Raw genomic sequence first — 19,721 nt, forward strand, 5'->3', positions numbered from 1 at the left:
TCCTTGGCTCAAGCCGGTCCATACCTATGATGTCATTATCCATTATTTTATATCCAAAAGATTTTCGCTTTTTTAAAAAATTTTCTGCAAAAACTATTTGAACCAACTCGTCCTAGGTCGTTTGTCAGATTTTCACCAAAATTGAATCACATGATCTACAGACCATGCTAACCAAAAGTTATGGAATTCAAGTTGATTAGACCAACTGTTTTTGATTAACTTGCAATCAAATTTAACGTAGAAGTTGCAAAAATGGACTTGAGGCAATTGTATTCACACCAAATTTGTTGTGTGTTATGGCAACCATGGTCTAAATTTACCTGCAGCGTTTCAGCACACGAGATACAAAAAATGGCTTTTTTTGCTTGTAACTTCTCAACCCTTGGTCTACAATTTATAAATTTGGTCTGTTTTCATCCGGTGGAGCATGCCGAGTCGGACACTGCCTGATTTTCCCAGGTCAGCCATTTTGGCTGTCTGCCATTTTGAGTTATGTCAAAAATTGCTATATTTTATGGATGCATTGGCGAACTGTTACGAAACTCTGTATGTGTGTTTGAGACTGTGCACTGAAGGTGCTAAAAACAATTGTCACAGCGGCACCAATTTTTGTTTGCCTATTGTTATGAAACTTATCTTGATACATTCCTCGGGTTGTCCTGAGAACATCGATACCAATTTTGCCTTAATTAACTGAACATCCTGTCCGCCATCTAGTCTTAAGTCAAAACATACTTTTTCAAACTCCTACATCGTTTGGTTGATTTGCACCAAATTTGACTCAGATCATCTTCAGACCATGCTGACCAAAAGTTATTGAATTTGTGTTAATAGGTGTTACGGTTTTTATTTACTGCACCGACAAATGTGATGGCGTGATGCCAATCTACATCCGAAGCTGTATCTCTGCAATAGTTAAAGATAATGGGCCTATTTCAGAAAGGAGGTTAAGTGAAAACCCTGAAATGAGAGAAACTCTGGGTTTTCCGTTTCAAAATGGCAGGTTTGTTAAACTGGAGAAAGCAGGTTAAGTCAAGCCTGTTTCTGAAAGAGAGGTAACTTTACCTCAGAGTCAGTTACTGTGGTAACTTACTCTGTGAACCTAACATGGTGAGGAGCAGGTTTTATTCTCTAAACTCTGAGTTTCTGTCGGTCTCCTCCCCTTTTTTAAGACGAAGCGGTATTTCTCGCCTTAGCCTTACGTTTTCACCGACCTATTTTAATGCTTATTTTGGATATGCGCATAAAAACGATTGATGGAAATGTCATGATCCACAAAACTTTTGAAAATAGGCATAAAAAAACATGCGCATAACTGAGTAGGATAAACTTTTATTCGATAAGAAAATATTTAAATACTTTAAGCCTAAAATTACACATTAGCAGCTATGTTTCCCACACTAACTGTCTCTGTTTCACTGATGCAGTGGTGTTGCTTTTTTAAATATATGGTCATATTTGATAATTCCTTTTCATAGTGGCGGTGTGTGCGCTTAACTCTGAGTTGGTCTGCTCAAAGTTGATTGACCCAACTCAGATCAGCTACTCTGAAACCGAAAACTCTTTTTTAATCTCTCGGTAAATCAACTCAGAGTTCAAGTCTAAACTCAGACTTGGTTGAACCTCCTTACTAAAACAGGCCCAATGACACCTAATTTTAGGTCTGTCGTTGTTTTCTCACACTGACCAATTTGTTGAAAGCGCCACCAATGGGTCAAGAGTTATAAGACATTCATTAGCCATTATTAATGAAACATACAAATTTGGTAATAACCTTTGACTGCATATGCTTATTGATGACATTGGTCTCAAATTATTCCTTGGGTCATGCCGACAACGTCATAATCTGCTAAACTTCCACTCTGCCATCTTGATTTTGTTCAAAACATTGTTTTTTTTTTTTACTTCTCCTAGACCAAGGGTTTCCAAACTTTTTAGGCCGAGGGCCAGATGCAAAAAAAAAAAAAACGTCCCAGGCCAAATTTTATTTAAAATTACAATCGTTTTTTCCTTCTCTAGAGGCTTATTATTATGCTTATTTCCTGCACTCACTGTTGATTTTCCTTTTTCTTTTGCGCCATGGCTCGCCAAAATGTGATTATCAATTAAGTTTCCCTTAGTTCGCTCGGTTCGTTTTACTTCACCACAGGAACTGCTGCCTATTTGAAGGCATGTCATAGTGACACCCGGTGGTTATTTATTGAATTACGTTTATTTTTGGATAGCAGGCCAGATTCAATTAATATTTATAAAAAGCCTCGCGGGCCGCCACAAAACTGATTGCGTGCTGCAGATGGCCCGTGGGCCGTAGTTTGGACACCCCTGTCCTAGACCATTTGTCCAATCTTCACCAAATTTGACTCTAATCACCTTCAGACCATGTAGACCAAATATTATGGAATTTATGTCAATAGACAAAACTGTTGTCATTTAGCACATGTGCAAACTTGATGTACCAGATGACATTACAGGCTGAATCACTGTAATGGGTTGAAGTATTGAAACCAAACTTAAAGTGCGTAATCTAGACCTGACATTGACCAAAATTGTCAGTTTGCACCACCTTCTGGGTAAAACTGACAAACAATTAAATTCTGTTAATAGAAATCATACATTATTTATCAAATTACTTTTTAATACTTCTGTCTATAGTCATGAAACTGGTCTTGCACTGTATTTGTCAAATCTCTAAAATGTCTGACCTAAACACAAGAACATATGTTCATCGACTGAAAATGTTATTTCCCTCTTTAGTAATTTATAAGTAGATATCACAGTTGTATTTGTATTACATTTGTAATGTATTTTATTGTTGCTTATGGTCAGATATACATTAGATAACAGAGAATCACATTCTCTTTAAAGTACATGAGTGCAAGTGCAAACAAGATAGCTCATGCTTGTTTAGTGCTCTGTTGGGGTAGACAGTAAAGTGCGCTAGCTACTTTAGCTTCATGCTAACAGAAAAAAGACAATGAGTGCAACTATAAAGTTACATCACAACATCAAATCAGAACGAATTAACATAAAATCTCAATCCTAGAAGACTAGAAGCAGGAAAAGTTAGCTACTATTGCTAGCAAGGTCACACAAGCATTGTTAGCAGTAGGGTTTAGGGATTGCACACAAGCTGGGAATACAGAAAAACAATGCTAATTCCACACTCCCACTAGAGGCAGATCTGCTTAAAGTGCTTATTAGTTTAACAACAGAACAAATAGCACAACAAAGACTTCAAATTTAAAGAGGACATACGATTAAACATTTTTATCACTATCATAATCATTGTCAAGCAGGTGTAAATTAGATTTTTCCTTCTTCTGCTTTTGCGATGCATTGTGACAATTAACCAAGCTTTATTTATGGAGTTGAAGAGAGGAGGCATGGTGTGGCTGACCCAAGTGTTTGCAGCCCAGCACAACATTCATTTGTTCTTCTGGGCCTTTTGGGCAGATTTAGTGACCTTGCCGGAGGTCGAGGTCTTCTTCTCAACCCCCTTAATGACACCCACTGCGACGGTTTGGCGCATGTCACGCACTGCAAAACGACCTGGGAAATAAAGAACATCAGAAAAAAACATTTGGTAAACAATTTGGTAAACAGCCACTAGATGGCGCAGGCGACCATTTTGGAATGAAAATTCCAATAGAACAACAGCATATTATAAGTCTGTAAAATAAACTATTAAAAGTGCTGATGATTGTAATGGTAAGTGCTATATTGTCATCTTTCAGGTTGTATCTCAGCTTTAATGTGCTTTTTAAATAAATAAGTAAAAAACAAAGCAGCTGCTTGCCATCGCAACAGCAATAAGATCCAATGGACAGCCGACCGCTTTCACTCCAAAATAGCGGAATCCGTATCTGTTGCTGGGCGCTGCTGTTGCAATGGAACGTTCTATTGAGTGTCACCTCTTGGTCATTCTAAGCTCTTTGATTGTGTCATTTTAAATACAAAGATGACTTTGTATTGTGTGTTATCGTTTGTCCATCACAACCTGACATAAACAAATACATCACAACCACTCTTCATCTTTGTCACGACAACTTGACATTACTAAGATAACATAACTTGTCATAAATCTGCCATAAACATGATTGTCATGAGGCATTATATTTGTGTTATGAATATTTTCTGATCAAAAAACAGTAAAACAAACTGTATTTGTCATTGAAATATCTCCTTAAAAATGTCATTACTTTGTCAAATAATTAAACCATCATTAATATTTAATGACATATAATGTGACATTTAGTTTTTTTTCACTGTGGCTGAGGCCAAAAAATTAATGATGGTGTTATAAAATTCATGACATATTTATAATGGCTTCATGACAATCATGTTTATGACAGATTTATGACAAGTTTTGTTATCTTGGTTATTTCAAGTTGTCATAACAAAGACAAAAACGAGTTGTGAAGTATTTGTTCATGTCATGTTGTCATAACAAACAATGCCATCTTCGCATTTAAAATGTCATAACTGAGAAAATTACACACAATGACAATTGTTATAAGTATGAAAACAATCTAATTCACATTCATAACATGTGTCATGTCATGATTACTAAGGTTTAATGAACACCCCTTCAAATGTTACCACTTTCGTAGAAAGTCAAATTACATGCTGCCATAATAATGTATTTACCTTATTAATGCATTCCTTAACACTGTAACACCATGAATTAATGAAAAATACTTTAAAAATAGCATTTTGTAAACTCTTAGTTCATGTTAAAAGGCACCTGCTGTATCTGTTAATATTGTTAAAAATGTAGACCTGAACTAACATCCCACATGAAAAAATACTATAGTAATTTATAATAGATACAACGTACTATGTGTTTGAACCATCTTAAAGTAAAGTACTTAAACATATCTGTTTTGGTAATTCTATAGTTGCAGTGATAATTACAAGTAAAAAAAAAACATTACTGTAACTGTTACTATAGAATATATTATATTTCAATACCCCGCAGTTTAATTTAATAAAAAAAATCTATTATACAGTATTTATTACGGTTTATGCAACAGATCAGTCTGGTTCTTGAATCTGATTGAGCTGTGCGATATTCTGCAATATCAGAACTCCTCACCCTTCTGTATTACTACACCCACATAGAGTGACAGTAGATCAATAAACTCACTACAGTTTGACAAATATTGCCGCTGTTGGAAAACATAATGTACTTTTAAATGTAGAATGTAGTTGAATGTAGAATGTAGATTGCAACTTTGCAGTTTATTTATAAGGACAGTGCCGATTTTAAATATTTATAATTTCGAAGATACAGCATGTCAGCATCCATGAGCCTGTCATACTGAGCCAGTCTTTGTACTGAGCAGAGCAAAGATGGTTGATGTAGTCCATCCACAAGATGGCGACAGAGACCGCATAATAAGCCTCTAGAGAAGGAAAAAAACGAGTGTAATTTTAAAACTACAGCTGATCAAATCTGGTAAGTGACACTCTAAGTCGTTCTCTCTCTTTTTTATGTTGTACTGCTGTATTTATACCATAGTAATTGTAGTGTGTTGAGTGTGAGATGGGACAGGAATGTATGTATTTTTGTTGGCCACTCTTTGTATAACCCTGAGTTACTTTTTGGTTGGCCATCTGTTCGTTTCTAATGAGTCTCCTGTTTTCGTTACAGCAGACTAGTTCAGTAAAAAGAAAGAAAGAAGAAATGCCCACATGTGTTGAGCCTTTTTCCTCATCACAAACACAACACTAATCTGGTAGTGATTGCGTTGTTTTGGCTTTTTCGGGGTTACTTATTGTGGCTAATGTTTCTAGACTGATTGCATTGCATGCCATTCAGCCTTATAATCTTAAAATGTGAGTAAAATCACCTGCTTTGTCATCACTTTAGACATTACGCTAGAGAATCATTCAAATACTAGATCTAAAGTGACGTTGGTGAAGTAGCAAAGGTTTCTGCTGTTCTGACGGTCAGCTGCAGATGTGAAGGTATGGTGGAAGAAAGTAGTTACCCGTACAAAAGGATTTTAGACTCTCCGTGTTTGATTTTCTTTTTTATTTGCACAATTATGCCGTTAAACTGTTATATAAACACAATATCCCACTCGTAGCAGCGCGCTATGGCTGTACATCATCACTGGTGGGACTCTACAGCGCTCGGCCTGCAGCCTCGTAGCGCACGCCTCCCACCAGTGCTGATATACAGCAATATCACACTGCTACTCGTGTGATATTGCTCATTTATCAGTTCACTAGTTAATACTGCAGTATGCTGTAGTATTTATGTGTCGTAAATATATACAATACAATACATTTTACTGTAGTCTGGTTCAAAACACTATAGTATTTAGGGCTGCACAATATATATCATTTCAGCACTAATATGAATAATCTGCAGGATCTGCAATGTTGAATTGGGATTATAGTTGACCAGAAGCCACAGTTCAGTGAGATTTGTGAAGTAAATCATAAAGTTTAATCATAAAAAGTTTCCAAAATGTTTGTCATCTGCAAGTGTTTTAAGACCTGTGATTAGGTTTAAGCATTCAGACACAAAAAAAATCCAATGTTTCTAGCTTCAAGAATTATTAATTGTATTTATGTACATGTACAAAGAAAACTATACAGTACAGTGCTATTTTACATTCAATTTGTAAACCCCATTACTGATAGACTCACCAGAAATCCATGAAGCACTGTTTCTTTCATTTGTAACTTTGCTCTACTGTATTCTTATATGCTTGTGATCAGTTTATTATATTTTATGCAGATGCACTGCCTTAAAAAATTATCCGAGTTCGTCTAAAATCCTAAATTCTTTCCAAATAGAGCAATTCTACTTCAATACTCAATATCACAATATGTATGGCAGAAAAATAAAATATTGTAATGTTGTGCAGCCCTAATAGTATACAACTTGCAGCACGTTTGTGCTTTCTCTGCCATTATTATATCACCTCAGCATAAACTCTCCTAAAGCATGCATCAGTTGTGTGCAAAATAATGACAACATGTACTTTTCTGAAATAAAGTATTTGATAATAAGCACACAAGAGAAATCCATAGCTTTAAGCATAAATGAAGATGAAGCTTACCAAGAGGAGGATACTCAGAGAAACTCTCCACACACATGGGTTTGCCTGGTATCATGTCTACAATAGCAGCGTCACCAGATTTCAGGGACTTGGGATTGTCTTCCAGCTTCTTCCCAGAGCGACGGTCAATCTTCTCCTTCAACTCAGCAAACTTACAGGCAATGTGAGCAGTGTGGCAGTCCAGCACAGGGGCATAACCAGCACTGATCTGACCCGGATGGTTCAGAATAATCACCTGATCAGAGCAGAGAGTAAGTGTGCAGTTTGTAAAGACAACATATTGTGAAAAAAATGTACATTTAAAAATACCAGCATCTGTTAGACCATTGAAAGCATATTCAGCTGATGTAAATATTACATCATGATAAGTGTTAGGAGTAGTTCACACAGAATGCATTTTTCCTTTTCACTACTTTTCCAATGTTTTTTTAAATGTAAAAAAACTTGTATTACACCTGTATCTTTTTAAGTCCCACACACGGGATTGCCACTCAACTTTTACAGCACAGTTGCACATCACTGTCAGTTCCAAAGCAGTAAACCAATTAGAAGCACTCAGAGGTGGGACAATCATTACAAATATTTGTTTACATTCGTTCCTGGCAATGTCCAGAAACCCTCATCCTTTATGGTGAACTATTTTTAAACCATTCCGAAGCATTGTGTCTCACGTTTTTAGAAGCAGAGATGCATTTGGTGTGAATTAGGGGCTGATCACACCGAACATACTTTTCTGTTCTGAGAATGTGAGATGCACTACACTGTCTTTTTCTTGTTGACAAGAAAAAAAGAAGTGCACTGCACTTTTTATGTCATTAAGCAAAGGCTGAATCAGCTGTGTATTGTGCATGAGCATTGCTGTTGGTATTGATAACTGTAAAATTTAACAATTTTGTGACATTCACAATTTGTGAAGTCAAACAGCTCCGGATAACTCAAAACAGTGACCTCTAGTCCCCCCTCCACCGTTAAAGGTGCAGTATGTAAGTTTGACACCCAGTGAACTAGGTTTTACATTCCTGGACCAAAACAAATGCAAGCTCAGGTTGCCAGATTGAGAGCGAGTCTAACAATCAAACCTAGGGGCTGATTTTAGTCGTGTTCTAAATAAAAGCAACAACATGCAATATAAGGAACATTTTCCATATTAAAAGGAGTTTTTGTTCTAACCAACACCTTGAATTGATATTTTAGAAACGGCTTCTATTTCTTGCAGCTGAACAGGATAAACTGACAATGAGCACCTTAGGTATACTTCATGTGCTTTATTCAGCGTTAAATGCTAACAACGTGAGTTTGAATGCCATTTTACATTACATTTATTGCCATACTACTGAAAGCAGCAGCAGATAGTTCACCTTAAAAATAAAATAAACCATTTAAAATTGAACTTTAAAACTGTGAAATAACGCAAACCAACAAATTTCAGTGATTTAGCATGTACATTTAATAATATTAAAGAGGTATTAATATGAATTAATTAGATTATAAACCTTACCATTTCGTGAGTGAGGACATATTCTGTGCTTCTGAGTGGCTGTATTTAAATTTCTGTCGTGTTTTGTGTGGTGCAAACAGCCAAATTGCTTATCACTGCAAATCTCATCACGTAGAGTGTTGTTAGGACATGGGGTTACAGAGTAACTTGCTCACCTAATTTTTAAGCTCGTAATATTTATATTATTTTCTAATTAATAACCTCATGTGGAACTCTGAATCTGCGTCTCATTTCATCATCGGAGTCTGCTACTGTCCACCAGAGGTAGCATTTCAGTCACGGGCGCATGCTTTGAAAGCCTTCCTGAATGAATGAATGAAATATGCAATTTTCCAACAAGGCAACCCGGGGTGCTGAAATATAATTGGCTAAACTGGCATTGGGCAGGTTAAAAGAACTAAAACAAAGACAGTGTTCAAGCATGGAAAACACATTTTCAAAACCTAAAAACTGACTTCAGCATTGTTTTTTAGATAAACAAGTATGGTCACTTAGCATATTTCTGAAAAATGCAAACATATTATGGTATTTTTATGCTTTAGAGGAGTCAAAAACTTACATACAGCACCTTTAAAAGTCTCTGTAGTCGTCTTGACAACACAAACACCGCCGTCAACTCAATGGAAACCCTGCCTCTGCTTTTATTTGATTGGAAAATAAAAAAGACGCTACTGACATAGGTCGATTTTTGCGCTCAGAGTTGACTTTTTTCAACTGCAGGCACAGCAAAAATGGGAGGTGCAGCAGGTGGTTAAAACACCATTCAAGAAAAAGAGCAAATTGTGTTCAGGTGCACAACATCTGATGTATCTACAAACCTTGTAGTTATACATTATGTAAACATCAGACAGGTAGACAAATATAAGCATTTGGGTGTAATAATAGACAACAAGGTTTCATGGAAAGATCATAGTGATAGTGTGTGTAACAAGATAAAACAAAGAATCTATTTTTTGCATTGTCTTAGACCTTTTGCAGCATCAAAAAAGATTCTTGAATATTTTTATTATGTCTGTACTTATGAGTGTTCTGGAGTATTGTAATTCTGTATGGTATATGAGTCTGTCTGTGATTCTAAAAACAAAGTTGATGAACCAAATTAAAATCTGTTCAAAGATAGTAGGAAAGCCTCTTGAGCATTTATGACCGTTCGTATTACAAGAACCTCACAAGGCTGGCAAGGAACATCATTTCGAACCCTAGTCATGTGTTAAATCATGAATCTATACAATTAAAATCCCAAGTTTTAATAAAGTGAAATTTAAAAAGTAATTTTTATATCAGGCTGTCTTGGAGTTGGATACGGTTTGTGTAAAAAAAAATATATATTTTTTTTGTATGTCTGACAATAAAGTTTTTTGTATTTTTGTATTGTATTGTATTCAAAAAGACACCTCTCAGCACAAAAAGTGCATTTGGTGTGATCAAGGCCTACAAGGTTACCTGAGCAGTGAAACTTGCTGCCTCTTGTGGAGGATCGTTCTTGCTGTCACCAGCAACATTTCCACGTCTGATATCTTTGACCGAGACATTTTTCACATTAAATCCCACATTATCGCCGGGAAGAGCTTCAGAAAGTGCCTCATGGTGCATCTCAACAGATTTCACCTCAGTGGTTACATTCACAGGGGCAAATGTCACAACCAGGCCAGGTTTCAGAATGCCTGTCTCAACACGTCCCACAGGCACTGTACCAATTCCTAAAAAGTGACAGAAAAAAAACAGATAGGAATTGTCTGGGTTTATCGGCAATCTCAGTTATTTTATCTCTTGTTATGTTGAGATCAGCATACATAAAGGTGAAGTATATAGATTAGATTAGATTAGATTAGATTAGATTAGATTAGATTAGATTAGATTAGATTAGATTCAACTTTATTGTCATTACACATGTACAAGTACAAGGTAACGAAATGCAGTTTCGGTCTAACCAGCAGTGCAATAGCAGCAAGTGCAGGATATAGGTATATAGTTATAAAGTGCAGTTATAGAAAAACTATGGTAATATTTACAGATGGATTGGCTTTATTTAATGCATAGATACCTTAAAAAGATTAATATGGTAACAAATCTAAACAAAATAGCTTACTGTACCTCCAATCTTGTAGACGTCCTGCAAAGGGAGTCGGAGGGGTTTGTCAGTGGGGCGGGTTGGAGACTGAATGGCATCTAGAGCCTCCAACAGAGTCGTCCCAGAGGAACTTCCATCCTTTCGGGTGATCTTCCAGCCCTTGAACCATGTCATCTAGACACATATTATCATAGCTGGTTAAAGTAAGAGATTGGAAGGTTTTGAACATCTAGAACATCTTAGGACTCACATATTCAATCTTTCAAAAGTTTGGGGTCAGTTAAGTCCTTTTTCTAATATATTATTTTATAAAGATATTATTTATTTTATTTAGGAAAGACATTTATAATGGTTAAAGGGAAATCCTTTAGCTCTTTTGAATGTTCGTTGAATGTTCTATTCACTTTCCCTGAGATGGGTTGCAGCTGGAAGGGCATCCGCTGCGTAAAAACATGCTGGATAAGTTGGCGGTTCATTCCGCTGTGGCGACCCTGGATTAATAAAGGAACTAAGCCGAAAAGAAAATGAATGAATGAATGTTCTATTCTTAGCTCTAATATGGATTTCAAAAGATTCCAGTTTGCAAAATATATACCGAATATTGAAAAAATACAGTATTCATAGCGTTTCACTTTTTCCACATTTTTTACATTACAGCCTTATTCCAAAATAGATTAAATTCATTTATTTCCTCAAAATTTTACACACAATACCCTATAATGACAATGTAAAAAAAAATTTTTTTTTAATTGTTGCACATTTATTAAAAGTATAAAACCTGAAAAATCACATGTACACATTTTACCATGAAGCTGTAAATTGAGCTCAGGTACATTCTGTTTCCACTGATCATTCTTGAGATGTTTCAACAGCTTAATTGGAGTTCACCTGTGGTAAATTCAGTTGATTGGACATGATTTGAAAAGGCATTCACCTGTCTATGTAAGGTCCCAGGGTTGATAGTGCATGTCAAAGCACAAACCAAGCATGAAGACAACGGAATTGTTTCAAGATACAAGGCTGGGGAAGGTTACAGAAAAATTTCTGCTGCTTTGAGTTTTAAGTTCCAATGAGCACAGTGGCCTCCATTACCCGTAAGTGGAAGATGCTTGGAACCACCAGGACTCTTCCTAGAGCTGGCCAGCCATCTAAGCTGAGTGATCAGGGGAGAAGGGTCTTAGTCAGGGAGGTGATCAATAACCCGATGGTCACTCTGTCTGAGCTCCAGCGTTCTTCTGTAGTGAGAGGAAAACCTTACAGAAGGACAACCATCTGTGCAGCAATCCACCAATCAGGCCTGTATGGTAGAGTGGCCAGACAGAAGCCACTCCCCCCTGGAATTTGCCAAAAGGCATCTGAATGACTCTCAGACCATAAGAAACAAAATTCTCTGGTCTGATGAGACTAAAATTGAACTCTCTGGAGTAAATGCCAGGCGTTCAGGCACCGCTCATCACCAGGCTCATACCATCCCTACAGTGAAACCTGGTAGTGGCAACATCATGCTGTGGGGATGGTTTTCAGCAGCAGGAACTGGGAGACTAGTCAGGATAGAGGGAAAGATGAATGCAGTAATGTACAGAGACATCCTGAGTGAAAACCTGCTTCAGAGTGCTCTTGACATTAGACTGGGGCGACGGTTCATTTTCCAGCAGGACAATGACCAAAAACACACCACCAAAATATCAGTGGAGTGCCTTCACAATAACTTGGTGAATGTCCTTGAGTGGCCCAGCCAGAGCCCAGACGTAAATCCTACTGAACATCTCTGAAGAGATCTGAAAATGGATGTACACCGTCGCTTCCCATCCAACCTGATAGAGCTTGAGAGGTACTGCAATGAGGAATGGGCAAAAATTCCCAAAGACAGGTGTGCCAAGCTTGTGGCGTCATATTCAAAAAGACTTGAGGCTGTAATTGCTGCCAAAGGTGCATCAACAAAGTATTGAGCAAAGGCTGTGAATACTTATGTTCATGTGATTTTTCAGGTTTTTTATTTTTAATAAATTTGCAACAATATCAAAAAAACTTTGTTCTCATTATCATTGTGGGGTATTGTGTGTAGAATTTGGAGGAAATAAATTAACTTAATCCATTTTGGAATAAGGCTGTTTCATAAAAAAATTGGAAAAAGTGAAGCACTATGAATACTTTCCGGATGCACTGAACCTAATCCATAACATACACTGACTGACATAATGTTTTGCCTCTTCAAAAAAATCTTCAAAATGCGTCTGATAAATCAGAGTTTGGTTTGTAAAGAGCCAACATTAATTCAGTGATATTACAGTACTTAATATCTAAAAATACTGAATCTGTTAATAACATAGCTAATGAAACACTTACGTTTGGGCTGGCCTCCAGCATGTTATCCCCATTCCATCCAGAGATGGGAACAAATGCCACAGTATCAGGGTTGTAGCCAATTTTCTTGATATAAGTGCTGACTTCCTTCACAATCTCCTCATAGCGCTTCTGGCTGTAATTGGGTTCTGTAGAGTCCATCTTGTTGACGCCCACGATCAATTGTTTAACACCGAGAGTGTACGCCAGCAAGGCATGTTCACGTGTTTGCCCGTTCTTTGAGATACCAGCCTCAAATTCACCAACACCAGCCGCTACAATCAACACAGCACAGTCTGCCTGTATCAACAAGTGGAATAAAATGTATTATTATATTATAATAATATTATATTATAATGGATTATTAAAATTGTGTAATGGAAAAGAGATTGATTTGTGGTTAAAAACCTGTGAAGTGCCAGTGATCATGTTCTTAATAAAGTCTCTGTGTCCTGGTGCATCAATGATGGTAACGTAGTATTTGCTGGTCTCAAACTTCCACAGGGAGATATCGATGGTGATGCCTCGCTCTCTCTCAGCTTTCAGTTTGTCAAGGACCCATGCGTACTTAAAGGAGCCTTTTCCCATCTATAAAATGTGAAGAAAATATATTTGTTTAGAAAAAAAATCTATAAACAAATTTCTTCAAAGGCTGACCTGTCACACTATATATTGCATTTTGCAGAAGTAATTTTCAGTCTTCTAATTTAATTAGCTAAAGAGCATTCTAGCATTATTAAATAGCATCCTCCAAATGTGAAATACTTCCAAATACCTCCATACCTTCCAAATACTTCCAAATACCTACATACCTCCAAATGTAAACAACAATAGCCAGAAGCTAGCTTTCTGCAACTCTCACATGGTCACCTACTGAAGCTAAGCAGGGCTGCACCTGGTCAGTACCTGGATGGGAAAGCTAGGTTGCTGCTGGAAGTGATGCTAGTGAGACCAGCAGCGGGTGCACAATCTGTGCTCTGTGTGGGTCCTAGCATCCCAATATATTCAAGGGGACTCTATACTGCTCGGTGAGTGCCATTTTTTGGATGAGATGTTAAACCGAGGTCCTGACTCTCTGTGGTCGTTAAAAATCCCAGGATGTCCTTTGAAAAAAAGTAGGGGTTTAACCCCGTCATCCTGGCCAAATTTGCCCACTGGCCTCTGTCCATCATGGCCTCCAAACCATCCCCTTATCATAATTGGCTTCATCACCCTGTCTCCTCTGCACCAATCAGCGGGTGTGTGATGTGCGGACTGGCGCAATATGGCTGCCTTCACGTCATCCAGGTGGATGCTGCAAACTAGTGGTGGATGAGGTTATTCCCGAAAAAATGTGTAAAGCGAGTTAAGTGTCCAGAAAAAGTGCAATATAAATGTAAGGAATTAACTAAATGAAAAACAAAGTGTAGAAACTGGTAAAAAAAAAAACTATTTTGGTACTGCTGGTAGAGGTAATATCCCTGCAAACAAGGAACTTTCTCTGAAAATTCTGTAATGTTCCTTAAAACTTGTTTAAATGTTTTTGAAACATGCTTGCAATGCTTATAGGAAAACATTCTTAGAACATTAATATAATGTGGATGGAATGCTCTAATGATGTTTTAAAAACCTTCTGAGAACATTAATATGAGATAAGACCAGTGTTGGGGGTAACGCATTACAAGTAACGTGAGTTACATAATAATATTACTTTTCTAAGTAAAGAGTAAAGTAACGCATTACTTTAAAAAAAATAAGTAATAATATTTGAGTTACTTTTTGGAAAATGTAATGCAAGTTACTTAGTTTAATTGATTAGCTTTTAAAAAATAAATTGCTGAATTAAAATTAAAGTAGTCACAATGAATCACACAGTTAATGAGAGAATGTGTTCATTATTTTGAAAGCATTGAAGAAAATAGAAAAAGTATTTGTCTCAAAGGACAGTGATTTTACTTAAGACAAATAGCACAAAAGTAGCAAACACATTGCTTCAAAGTTTAAATAATCTGTATATACAGCATGTAAACCTCTGGGGTCAGGAAGTTCTACGATAACATTATCCTAAAATATTATTTTTGATGTGTTTTTATATAAATAGATAAATATAGGTGCATGGGTTACACAGTGCACTGTTAATTGCAGAGCACAAAACAAGTTCTAAAACAAAATATCAAGCCTCACTCAGGTAATAAAATGTAACGCAAAAGTAACTCAAAATGCATTACTTACCATATAAAGTAACTAAGTAATGCAACTAGTTACTTTTTTGGGGAGTTACTCAATATTGTAATGCATTATGGATGAGACTGAAACATTATAAAATGTTTTAAATAACATTATCATACAAAAACATGTTTACAGTCTAAGACAGGATGCTTTGTACACTCTAAACACATTAACAAAAATACTGTTATGTAACTTAATAGGAACATTACGGCAACATTTTCAGAACCTAAAATTGTTAGCTGGGGGGTATTTGCATAGATTCCATCCACCAATCTCTGTTTTTAACACTCAAAATTACACAGGACACACCCCACCACAGCAGCAGTGGTGTACACTCAAAAAAATAAAAAGTTGACTCAACTTGCTGCACAACTTTTTTTTTTTGAGTTGAACTTTTCACTCAACTTTTAACCCAAATACTGTAGTTGACTCAGTTATATATATATATATATATATATATATATATATATATATATATATATATATATATATATATATATATATATATATATATATATACAGTTGAAAACAGAATTATTAGCCCCCCTGAATTATTTATTATTATTATGACAGTGTTTTACTAGATATTTTTCAAGAGACTAGTATTCAGCTTAAATTGCAATTTAAAGGCTTAACTATGTTAATTAGGTTAATTAGGCAAGTTAGGGTAATTAGGTAAGTCATTGTATAATGATGGCTTGTTCTGTAGACAATCAAAAAAATAATAATTAAAACTGCTTTTATTCTAGTTTTCTCTAGAAGAAAAAATATAGGAAATACTTTGAAAAATTACTTGGTCTGTTAAAGATTCTTTTGCCAATATTTGAAAAAGTAAAAAAATAATCACAGAAGAGCTAATAATTTTGAATTCAACTGTATACCAAATTTGATTTCAAAAGTCATTTATTTTGGGGAAATCTATCCCTGTAAATTATTAAACAATTTTTATAAAATCACCTACAGTGGAAAATTCTCACATCTACTGTATGACTCACACTGATATTCAGTACTTCAGCACTTTCTTTTTTTAAATATGGTGGAAGTAGGTCATATTTCACACATTGAGCCTCTTTGAATAATTGTAATAATAACACTGCAGCAATCAGCTATACCTCTGCAGCTTCCTTCTCAAACTTTTCAATGGTCCTCTTGTCGATGCCTCCACACTTGTAAATGAGGTGGCCAGTGGTGGTGGACTTTCCTGAATCTACATGGCCAATGACCACGATGTTAATATGGAGCTTCTCCTTACCCATCGCTGCGCTCTCATTGAGTTACAGCCAGCCTACAAAAGGAAAAAGGAGACTAAATAATTCATCATCCAAATAAGTTATTTATAGTCTAATTGCGGTCAGATGTACTACGACCACCAGTTAAAGAAATTACAAACCTTTATCAGTTTCTTTCTTCTATTGAACATAAAAAAGAGAATGTTGGATACCGGTAGCCATTGAGTTTTTTTGGCTCTAAGAACGAATATTACAGATTATAACATATAAAATCTCTTAACGATCAGCAAAAAACACAAACTCCAGTCACTTATTTTAAGAGAGCTACAATTCTCACTATTAACAAAACATAAAACTGTGAATGGTAAAATGACTTTTAGCACAATAAACTCACTTATTTATAATAACTAAGGATAGGTTTGGTAGGTTTTGGTAGGTAGGATTAGAGATGGAGAATAAGACAATGCAGAATATGTACTTTATAAGTACAAATAAACAAATATCTCAATAATATGCAGGTATAAGCCTCTATTTAATACTGAAATCTAAAATAGCTGAGGAACTGATAAACTACAGTGTTACCCAAAGCCCACAGAGTTAGGAATATTCCTTTAATAGCTCTTTTCTCTTTATTTTCTCAGCTCTTTTTATTTAGCTTGTTTACTTCATATTAATATTAATATGTACAATGTAATATGTTATTAATGTATGTCCTATGTCAGCTTAAATGATGCTCACTTATAGCATTAAACAGTAAATGTGTTATGTTATGCTGTTGAAGATGTAGTTTATGATGATGGTTATAATTGAATCTTTTGTCATTAAAAGGAATCTAGTAAACAGTAAAGAGTATAAGAAAATCTGTATTTTTGGCATAAAATCTAAACAAAAAAAGAAACTTGAAATTGAATTTGAAATCACATTAGGCCAATATTGAAGTTAATTATTTAATTTACCTGATACATAAGCTAAAGTCACAGTATCCTTGAATGCTTCATGTCTTTTTTCTACCGTTGTCTGGGTTACTTTGTAGCAGTACGGGCCACCAGCCGTATGCGGCAAAACTTGATTAGTCTAATAGCCTAATCTAAATAAGACGACAATATATTTAACTTCAGCTTTCTTTTAATTCTCATGTGTACATATTTTCAATAATAATCCCCAAAGAATTTGATATGCATAACAAGATTAACAAATATGACAGGGTTATGTAATAACGGCATGCATGTACAGTATGAACAGCTCTCCACATCATTTGGCCTGATAAAAAAAAAAAAAAACTGCTTGCTAAAACGCAAGGAAATAAAATAATATTAACGTTCCATAACAGACCCTATCAGTTTCATCAGCGCCATGTTTTTGTAGCTATTACTGTATGTCCTCTCTGCAAATAAAACTCAAATACCGCACATCATGCATTCCTTAATAGCCAAACAAATCTCCCGACCGCTTATTCCCACCAGCAAGTCATTGTAAAGCGACATTGTAAATAGAAGACGCGGAGAGGTCGTGTTTTTCAGGTGTCCAACCTTGAAGAGAGCTGCCCGTAGTCCGGGGAGGCAGGAGTGAAGTCGCGATGTTTGTCTGTTGTATTAGATGATTCTGCTGCCTAGGTGCCGCTGATGTCGCCGTGTTATAAAAGCGTGTTTCATGTTTATCCACTAGAGGGAGATGTCCAATAACAAATATAGGGTATATCGGAATATAGGAATAACAAATAAAGGTAACCATACAAAAGAGCCTATTTGACTTTTTGATGCTTAATAGGTTTTGCATGAGGGGTGTCTTTTTCAGATGGTCTGTTACCTGTTTTTTTTTTTTTTTTTAACAGAGACAATGCTCATTAATCAACTGTAAAAAAAATAGTAAATAAGCCAGAGTTAGCCACAAAGGCAAATTTTCAGCTGCTGCAAATCAGTATTAATTCTATCACCTTATGCTTGTTATTTAATAATATGGAATGTCTTCATTTATTTTATGCACATCAAATATTATAAAATGGTTTCAAGCATCAAAATAATCAATTTGAAGAGTTAAGACGCAAGTGCCATCTTAAATTTTCTTCTAATATTAGCATTTTTCTCAGGCTCCTATGTCTTGTTTTAGTAATTTCACTTTTATGGCAAAGAATGGGTTATTTTCATCATGTAATTTTAACATGAAATAACTGAACATAAAAATAAGAGGCTGAGAAAAATTCTCATTGTAAAAGAAAATTACAGATGGCACATAGAGGTTTTTGCATCTGAACTCTTCGTTTGAAACTAAGGTTTGATTTTTTTTTTCTTTGTATGTTAACTTTGTATGTTAAATTGATATTGCTAATAAACATTCATTTTTGTTTAATTATTCACTTAGAAGTAAAAAATAAAATACTTTTTTTTCTTTATTTTAAAGTTATTCACAGAGCACACCTACTAAAATAACTGATTCATTGTAGTTTATATACAGTACCAAAAAAATCTTGTCAGGCATATTAAATCCATTGGAAGTCGCTGTTTAAGAACCACATTGCAACCCCAATGTAAAAATATTCACTTATTTTTGAGATACTTTGTTACTATCCTTCAAACTAAGGATGTTTTATCCATTGTTACATTTTAAAAAGCAATTGTCTGTAAATTGAAATTATACTTAAAAAATTTTTATAAATATGCACATAATTCATTTACTTAATTTTATGGTAACCTGTTTACTTACTTTTTTCAAATAGTCAAATAATTACAGTGTACCAAGACATTTTTGATATAATTAGATTATGATAAAATGTGTTCAGAATAATGTTGTTTGATTTTTACATAATTATGTATTTTACATAATTTTACATGATGATAGTTTCACCCACATTCAAATTTTTTATTTTCATAAATTCTTGAAACATTCAAATATAAACTTTTCTTGGATTGAATATATTTTCTATGTAGGCAAAATTATTTTTGATAGGAGATACATTTCTATAAAATGTAACATCTAAACAGGCAATATCAGTTTACACTATACAGTAATATACAGTATACACATTGCGTTCCCTAAACTTCCCACCAACAATTAAAACACTGCAGCTGAAGTAGTAAGCTTCTGTGAATCACTCCTTATCTTGACATATTATGTGGTATTGATTGACACAAAAGTAAAGAAAGAGACAATGGAGACAAGACAGAAAACACAATCCAGGTTGCATTTAAACACACAAGCATTATCACTCACTATGCTGGAACTCTCAATCTGACGACAAGATCATCTAACTGAGAGAGAGAAAAAACTATCAATATCCAAGTCACTCTCACTTTCTGTAC

The 19,721-nt window shown here is 35.3% G+C and overlaps 1 protein-coding gene across 1 annotated transcript; it reads right to left on the bottom strand.

Moving 5' to 3' along the window:
• Positions 1 to 2,804: 2,804 nt before the first annotated feature.
• Positions 2,805 to 18,060, bottom strand: eef1a1b (eukaryotic translation elongation factor 1 alpha 1b). The gene is made up of 8 exons (XM_056458449.1): positions 17,955 to 18,060; positions 16,309 to 16,481; positions 13,397 to 13,576; positions 12,992 to 13,288; positions 10,669 to 10,819; positions 10,018 to 10,274; positions 7,077 to 7,311; positions 2,805 to 3,549 (listed from the first exon to the last, which is right to left on the bottom strand). The coding sequence occupies exons 2-8, from the start codon at positions 16,450 to 16,452 to the stop codon at positions 3,425 to 3,427; spliced, it is 1,389 nt and encodes a 462-aa protein (XP_056314424.1). The 5' UTR covers positions 16,453 to 16,481; positions 17,955 to 18,060; the 3' UTR covers positions 2,805 to 3,424.
• Positions 18,061 to 19,721: the final 1,661 nt, after the last annotated feature.

Source organism: Danio aesculapii, chromosome 1, assembly GCF_903798145.1.
Source record: "Danio aesculapii chromosome 1, fDanAes4.1, whole genome shotgun sequence".
Taxonomy (NCBI): domain Eukaryota; kingdom Metazoa; phylum Chordata; class Actinopteri; order Cypriniformes; family Danionidae; genus Danio; species Danio aesculapii.

Excerpts from the sequence above, each read along its gene's own strand:
- eef1a1b (XM_056458449.1), bottom strand. The coding sequence starts at position 16,452 with ATGGGTAAGGAGAAGCTCCATATTAACATCGTGGTCATTGGCCATGTA. Across the intron at positions 13,577-16,308 it reads TTGAGAAGGAAGCTGCAGAG|ATGGGAAAAGGCTCCTTTAA; the intron begins GTATAGCTGATT and ends CACATTTTATAG. Across the intron at positions 7,312-10,017 it reads CAGCAAGTTTCACTGCTCAG|GTGATTATTCTGAACCATCC; the intron begins GTAACCTTGTAG and ends TGCTCTGATCAG.